This window comes from Orycteropus afer, unplaced genomic scaffold, assembly GCF_000298275.1.
Source record: "Orycteropus afer afer isolate SDZICR_OR568_19922 unplaced genomic scaffold, OryAfe1.0 scaffold00084, whole genome shotgun sequence".
Classification (NCBI taxonomy): domain Eukaryota; kingdom Metazoa; phylum Chordata; class Mammalia; order Tubulidentata; family Orycteropodidae; genus Orycteropus; species Orycteropus afer.
The window spans coordinates 9,996,722-10,004,503 of NW_006921671.1; the positions used below are offsets into that span (position 1 = coordinate 9,996,722).

At 35.0% G+C, this 7,782-nt stretch overlaps 1 protein-coding gene across 1 annotated transcript in view; it reads left to right on the top strand.

The window, feature by feature from the left end:
* Nucleotides 1–7,782, top strand: part of SLC4A10 (solute carrier family 4 member 10) — a 374,905-nt gene that overhangs the window by 175,373 nt on the left and 191,750 nt on the right. The window contains exon 5 of the mRNA XM_042781073.1: nucleotides 2,787–2,947. Within this exon, the coding sequence (XP_042637007.1) occupies nucleotides 2,787–2,947 (161 nt within the window). The remainder of the gene's footprint in view (nucleotides 1–2,786; nucleotides 2,948–7,782) is intronic.

A 7,782-nucleotide genomic window follows, 5' to 3' on the forward strand; every position in this document is an offset into this window, starting at 1 on the left:
GGGGTCGCTATGAGTCGGGGCCGACTCGACGGCACATAACAACAACAACAATCTAGAAGTGAAGCATGTAATTTTTTCTCACAACTCATTGGCCAGAACTAACATGGTCAGTTGGGTAACATGGCCTCACTCCATTAAAAGGGAGCCAGATAGTGATTCTTCTTTACTAGAAGATGTAGAAACCAGTTATAGTTGATGAACAATTCTATAAACCATCACATGATTTGTGAGGTATTATGGGCCTTTTGGAGCTCTGCTGGTGTATTAGTTAAAGCACTCAGCTGCTAGCCAAAAGGTTGGAGATTCAAACCCACCAGCTGCTTCCCAGAAGTGAGATGTAAGAGTCTGCTTACATAAAGATTATAGCCTTGGAAATCCTATGGGACAGTTCTACTCTTTCCTATAGTGTCATTATGAGTTGAAATCAATACAATGGCAGCTCTGTTGTTGTTGTTGTTGTTGTTGTTGTTTTAGTTTGTCAGCCTGTTAAGTGCCAAAAAACTTTCAAAATCACCAATGTTCAGAATTCCTAAATGTATAGACAAAATTGTGTTATAAAATCCCCAGCATTGAAGAAATATTGTCAGTGATTTGGGGTGTAAGTAAAAGGTTTTTCAACATTTGACTTCCATGCCACATGGTTTAAAATCAGGGAAGGTGTGTCAGGGTTGTTTCTATCTTTTCACTATATGTACTTAATCTGTATGCTGAGCAAGTAATCCGAGAATATAGACTATATGAAGAACATGGCATCAGGGTTGGAGGAAGACTTTTTAACAACCTGCAATATATAGATGACATAACATTGCTTGCTGAAAGCAAAGAGGACATGAAGTACCTACTTATCAAGATCCAAGACTACAGCCTTCAGTATGGATTACTTCTCAACATAAAGAAAACAAAAATCACCATGACATCATGATAAACAAAAAAGATTGGAGTTGTCAAGGATTTCATTTTACTTGGTTCCACAATCAGTGGCCATGGAACCAGTAGTCAAGAAATCAAATGACATATTACATTAGGAAAATATTCTGCAAAAGACCTCTTTAAAGTGTTAAAACGCAAAGGTGTCACTTTGAGGTCTAAGGTGCACTTGACCCAAGCCATGTTATTTTTAGTCACTTCATATGCATGTAAAAGCTAGACAATAAATAAGGAAGCCTGAAGAAGAATTGATGCCTTTGAATTATGAGGTTGGCAAAGAATATTGAATATACCATGGACTGCCAGAAGAATGAACCGATCTGTCTTGAAGTACAGTCAGCATGCCTTAGAAGTGAGGAAGTTAAAACTTCATCTCAGATACTTTGGACATGTTATCAGGAGAGATCTGTCTTGGAGAAGGAGGTCATGCTAGGTAAAGAAAACGGTCAATGAAAAAGCGTCAGTGAGATGGACTGACACAGTGTTGGCAACAATGGGCTTAAACATGGCAATTGTTTTGTTCTGTTGTACACAGGGTCGCTATGATTTGGAAACCTGCTCAATGGCACCTAATAATAACAACAACATGTGTTCTGTAAAGTTGTGACAGGCACAGCTGTTCTTCCCTGTCTGTAAAATACTTGTTTCCTTTACACTTACTGATACTGGGGACAGATACATAGCCTTCTTGATCTATTTTGCCACTCTGCACATTAATCGAATAGTCTGGGGCATAATGGTTAAGCACTGGTCTCCTAATTGAAAGTTGGAAGTTTGAACCCACTAGTTGCACCATGGAAGAAAGATATGGCAGTCTGTTTCCATGAAGACTGCAGCCCTGGAAACCATATAGGGGAAGTTCTGCTCTGTTGTGTAGATCACAAAGAGTTGCAATCAACTCAACGGCAGTAGGTTTGAGTTTTGGCACATGAATCATTACGAATAACCTTTTTGATTAGTAATTTTTGGCTGATCCACCTGATTCTCTAACTCGTTACTCCCACATATTTGTCCTCTGGTGAAGCTGGGTCATTTGATTACATAAAAAGAATAATATAGTGGTTTGAACTACTGACCTTTTGATTAGCAGCTGAACACATTAACCATTATGCCACCAGAACTCCTTAAGTTTCATTAGAAATAGTGAAATTAAATTGGTCATTTATTGAGATTAGAGAGCAAGTTCCAAAACGGAAAAGAGACATCACAGTATCCAAGTTTCTCTTATGCTCCATCCCTTGTAGGAGCACCCAGGGAATGGGACTGAACTCAGTTCTCATATTCAGTCACTAGGACATGACAACTGTCAGTAAATTTTATCCAAACAGGCATAGTAAGAATTTCCTATAGAATTTTCCCCATTGAATGTCTCCAAATTATAATAACCTCCCTAAAAATCCATTGGGAAAATAATCAAGAAACTGAAATATTCAGGTTTAAGATTTATCACCAAAGGAAAATGAGTATTTTTTTCTTTTCTCTTGTATCTATGTCAGTTATCATTATATTTCCATGAAAAAAATCCTCTGTTTATTTATTATATAACAGCTTTAGAGTGACCACTGATAAAACTTTTATATTAAACTTTTTTTCAGAGCTAGAAACATTAAGAGAAATAACATGTGAGTCTTGCTTTGTTTTCAATATATCTTTTGATTACAGAAAAAATTCTCACTAAATAGAATTACAATAGAAAATATACTAAGTGGCTTGGGCTAGCTTTTATATACTTCTAAGACCCATGAAACCAAGAGGCAATATGAATATTTTTGTTTCTACTTTTTCTTACTGAGATAAAGGATCGTTCATCTACCATATAATAATATTCAATGCACTAACAATAGTATTTATTTGCATAGGTGGTTGAAGTTTGAAGAAGATGTGGAAGATGGAGGAGAAAGGTGGAGTAAGCCTTATGTAGCAACTCTTTCATTGCATAGCTTGTTTGAATTGAGAAGTTGTATTCTGAATGGGACCGTGCTGCTGGACATGCATGCCAATACTTTAGAAGAAATTGCAGGTACATCTTTTTTCCCATCAGTCTCTTTTACTCTTAAGAGTACAGTTGAATTTTGTTAGTCTCCCTTACTTACAATTTTATGTGTGTGAACTTTGGAAAATGAATTCCCATAATCACTGTTCTATGTTGTTGCTGTTAGTTGCTGCAGAGTGAGCTCTGACTAATGCTGACTTAATGTGTAACAAAAGAAAACAATGCCTGTTCCTACGCTATTTCCATAATCTGATATGTTTGAGCCTATTGTTGTAGCTATTATGTCAATCAATCTCAATGTGAGTTTCCCTCATTTTTGCTGACACTGTAATTTACCAAACAGAATGACCTATGGGACCTTAAAAACTCATTTTGCCTTGCCCCCTAAGTTTAGATAGAAGGAAGGTGAATCTCAGAGATATGTGGTATCTGGTTAGTGACAGGTGTAGAATAAAACTTGAATTCTAGATATCTTGACTCCCTTTCAGTATTTATTGTTTTTCACTGTCATAATAAGTGAGACTGTCACCTTTAGAAAACTAAAGGAAAAACAAAAAATATTTAAATCTGAAGATTGACTTTTCCATATTGAAACACTTAAAGTATCCAAATAAAAAAATTATAGTAAACAAGAAAAATGTTGGTTTAAATGGGCATAGGAAGGTATGGCCATTTTTAAAAACCTCCTGAATTCCAGAGGAAGCCAAGTGATGCAGTTGTGAATAGTTTTTTAGTTTAATGCTATGGTTAGTCCCTGGAATGAATGCTTTGGATTAAAATTCTATTATAGCTGTGTAATACAAGCAATTATATTTATGTTAGCATCAAGAACTATAAGATATCACCTATGGTGTATTACCAATATGACGAAGTAGAGTTAAAGAACTCTTGTATCTTTTGGTCTGTACAACAAACACATTTTGATGAAAACAAAATAATACAAAACAAAAGCAAAGTCATAGGAGTAAGCTTTGAGAGAGCATAAATAAAATTTCTAATGGAGGTTTTTAAAATAAAAACAAAAAGAAAGGACTCAGGCAGTTTTTAAAATTATTCGTTTGGAAAGAAATAAAAGCAGTTATATATGCAATTTATTGGGGAAGTACAGGGTACAAGGACTTACTGGAGACTTCAATACCTTAATTATATTGTAGAGATGGAAAAACCAACCAACCAATAACCCCACACTTGTGTGTTTTAAGGTTCTGCCAGTGATGGAGTTTATAGATTTATTCTTATAAAGAAAATTTAAAAGAATGAGAAAAGTTAGGATAACATATAATTCAACATCATTAGAAAAATATTGCGTGTAATTATCTTCAGAACAGCCCTATAAAGTAGATGTCATTCCCATTTTTCAGTGAGAAAACAAACTAAAAATGTCATGGCCCAGATTTCTACTTGCATCCCTGACTGTAAGCCCAATGTCCCTTCTATCATACTACAACTGTTACCTGAAGAAAAAGAAGATGGCTTGAAGTGGATGTCATCCAAATTTTAATGACAGTTTGATCGTTTTAAAAATTATGTATTTTGTTAATTATGATGGTAATTAGGCATACATTAAAATATATGTGAAAATAAAAGTAAGCATAGAAAACATTTTGGCTCACAATGTTAAATAAAAAGAAAACAAGAAAGATATAATCCTTTCCTCCCTGAATTGTATGCGACACTTTAAAAGCTATTAATTACCTCTTTAAAATGCACAATGAGAGCCTCTAAAAGACGGTATAAACTACAGTATAATTTTTAGAAGAATACAGGGTACAGTAACAGTTCACACTACATCAAGACTTAGAGAAAATGGCTAAATTAGACATTAACAAACCTCAAGAGGATAGTAGCTATCCAGCTCTATTTCTTAGCTTTACATTATAAGCTTTTGCTAATAGCTAATGAACATTTTGTATTCTAATTAGGAATGAAGTAGCTGGGCTTTTCATAGAACTTTGCAGTTTAGGATGCTCTTAACTTTTTGATACCACAAACTTGGAGCTTGGTATTACAATTATCCCTACTCTATAGATAAAAAAAAAAAAAAAAAATTGATATCCAGAAGGTTAAATGTCTTTCCCAAAATAAGTTTATTTCTGCTCCTTCACTCAGTGATGACATTACCTTTGAAAATTGGTTAATCCAAAAGAGGTTTGGATTAGCTATATATGATAAAACCAAACTCATTTCCATCAAGTCGATTCCGACTCATAGGCGAGAACTACCTCATAGGGTTTCCAAGGCTGTTAACGAGACTGTTAAAGATTAACGGAAGAAGGCTACCCCATCTTTCTTCCACAGAATGGCTAGTGGGTTCTAACCCTTGACCCTTTGTTTAGCAGCCAAATGCCTTAACCACTACACCACCTGAGTTCCTTGGTTATATATAAAAGCTCTGTCAAATGCCTCAACCTGGAAAAATTAGACTCAGGAAGTTCTTTTCATAGTTTTGTCAGGCTTTTACTTTCTCACGTCATGTAATTTCTAATGCTTTTTAAAGAAATTATTCCTACCAGGCAATTTTCTCACAGTAATTTGACTAACACTCTTGTTCATTTTATCACCTTAGCTCAGTTTTATTCTTTAAAATTATGCTTCCTTTCCCTAACTTTGCCCTAGTTTCCTATGCTCAATTTTGTAGAATATATGAAGGTTGTTAGCTGTGTTAAACCAAAAATTTCAGGCAAATTACATTCTCTAAGTCTGTCCTTACAAATGAAAGTAGTTCAGTGGAAATCTCAATAACCCAAATAGCTATTGGTATTATTTTCTGCTCTTCTAATTAGTCTGTATCTTTCTGACTTTGAAGTAGCCCAACATGAATGTCCCATTTTCAATGTGGAACAATCTGTAAAACACCATTCAGAATATACCAGTGGTTTTGAACTAAAATCACATGGACAAATATGATTATAAATATTTGTGCTGATAATTATTACCTTAGATTCCTTTTGAATCATTCATGATAATAGATTCTCTCTAATTGAGTAGTTGTAACTTGGCTTATTATATCCAAAAATATTGATTTCTATCCTCAATGAAATCTCATTGAAACATTTTCTCCCTATAGCTCATAATTATTTTCTTATTTTTTACCTACTATAATTTTCACTTAGACAATTTATCAATGTTACCAATAGTCAGTAAATGTGCTTTGCATTTTTATCTTTCCAAAGTATTTTCCTTTTTTAGAATTTTATTGTGATTTGGGTGAAAGTTTACAGAGCAAATTCATCTTTCATACAGCAGGTCACATACACTTTGCCTCATTAACTTTGCAAAGTATTTTAATATCCATTAATACATTTTATTTTCACAGAAGCCTTATTAGGTAGAAATGAGTCTATCTCCTCATTTTGTAAACAAATAAACAGAAAATGATATATCAAAAGTGAAATTTGTAGAGTCAAAAATAATATTGCAATCATAAGTTTATTTTCTTTTATTTCATAATTTGTTAACATATTGATTAACAATGATATCTGGAACTCTATTTTCATCTCTGATTTATCATTATTTTTCTATATGTCAGGAAGTTACTAATGTATACTAGTCACTAGTTTCAATTCTCCAAAAGCTAGAACTAATAGTTTATCTTTAAGGACTCTAAATCTTACTATTTAGAGAATATACAGGTTCTGTGGAAGACTGGGCCATCTACTTCCATAGAGATACCTCCTCAGAAACCCAAGGAGGGGTCACTATGAGTAGGAATCGACTCAGTAGCAGTGAGGTTTGTTTGTTTGTTTGTTTGTTTTTTGGTTTGTAGTATTAATGTTTTCTAGACATTTATTGTGGAATAGATATGACCCAGATTTTGTTTTAGAATGATAAAGAATTTTTGTTTTTTCTTTCACCCAACTTAATATATGTTTACCTTCTAGTTAGTGGTTTAACCTTCGCTTCCCTACCCATGCCACAAAACCATCAAAGAATATTTATTTTTTGGGGAAACATTTTTCTTGACAGTTTACAATAGTGTTTGCATACAAAATTATCTTCATGAAGTTTGATATCAATGATCTTACTTGCTTTTAACAGACTATAAGATACAGGCTCTTAGATAGCTCTTTTAAGAAATTTTTACAGACCTGGCAGTAAATCCTATTTATATCTAGAAGGTCTGTCAAAAATTTCTGGTGCAGAGTTCTGGTTAGATGGCAGAATAAGCAGAAAGACTGCACAGACCCTCTTCAACAAAGAAAAGGGGAACCAGTTAACACAAACACAGAAGATAATCCTGAACCCCTGAGCTTTGAAGGAAAGGACATAAAAGTGGACTAAACTTCAACTAGCAGAGGAATTTGCATGATAACACCAAAAAAGGAGACATATGGAGCTGTGGTCTGGCAGCGATCCTGACGGCACAGACAGCTTAAATATTGCCGACTGGTGATAGGACCTAAGAATTAACCTAAAAACCAGCCCTGCTAGCCAGGGACTGCATGGAGGACTGCTCTGGTGGCTGGGTAATAAAAGGGAAGGCAGCAAAGAGCAAGGCTGGCTGAACTGTGGACTTTTGCCTGTCTAGAGGGCACAGCCATTTTGAATGTTTACAAGTGGCTTGACCATTTTGGGTATTTAAAATGTCAGTATTCTCCCAGATTCCGAGATTTGAGAATAGGCCCAACTTGCCAGGAACCCCAAAGACATTCTGGACCCAGACGACTGGAAAGGTGCGACATTCCCCTTGTTACTCTTATACCCCACACACTCTTGGTGAATGGAGATTTGGCCATCCCTCATTCACACCCACTTTCTGGGCTGGCAGGAATTCCATCCCAGCCTGTGTTCAGCCAGAGCCTAGGTGCCCTGCTCTGCCCTGCCCTGATTTTTTTTTTTTCCTGTTTTCTGTTTGTTTTTGT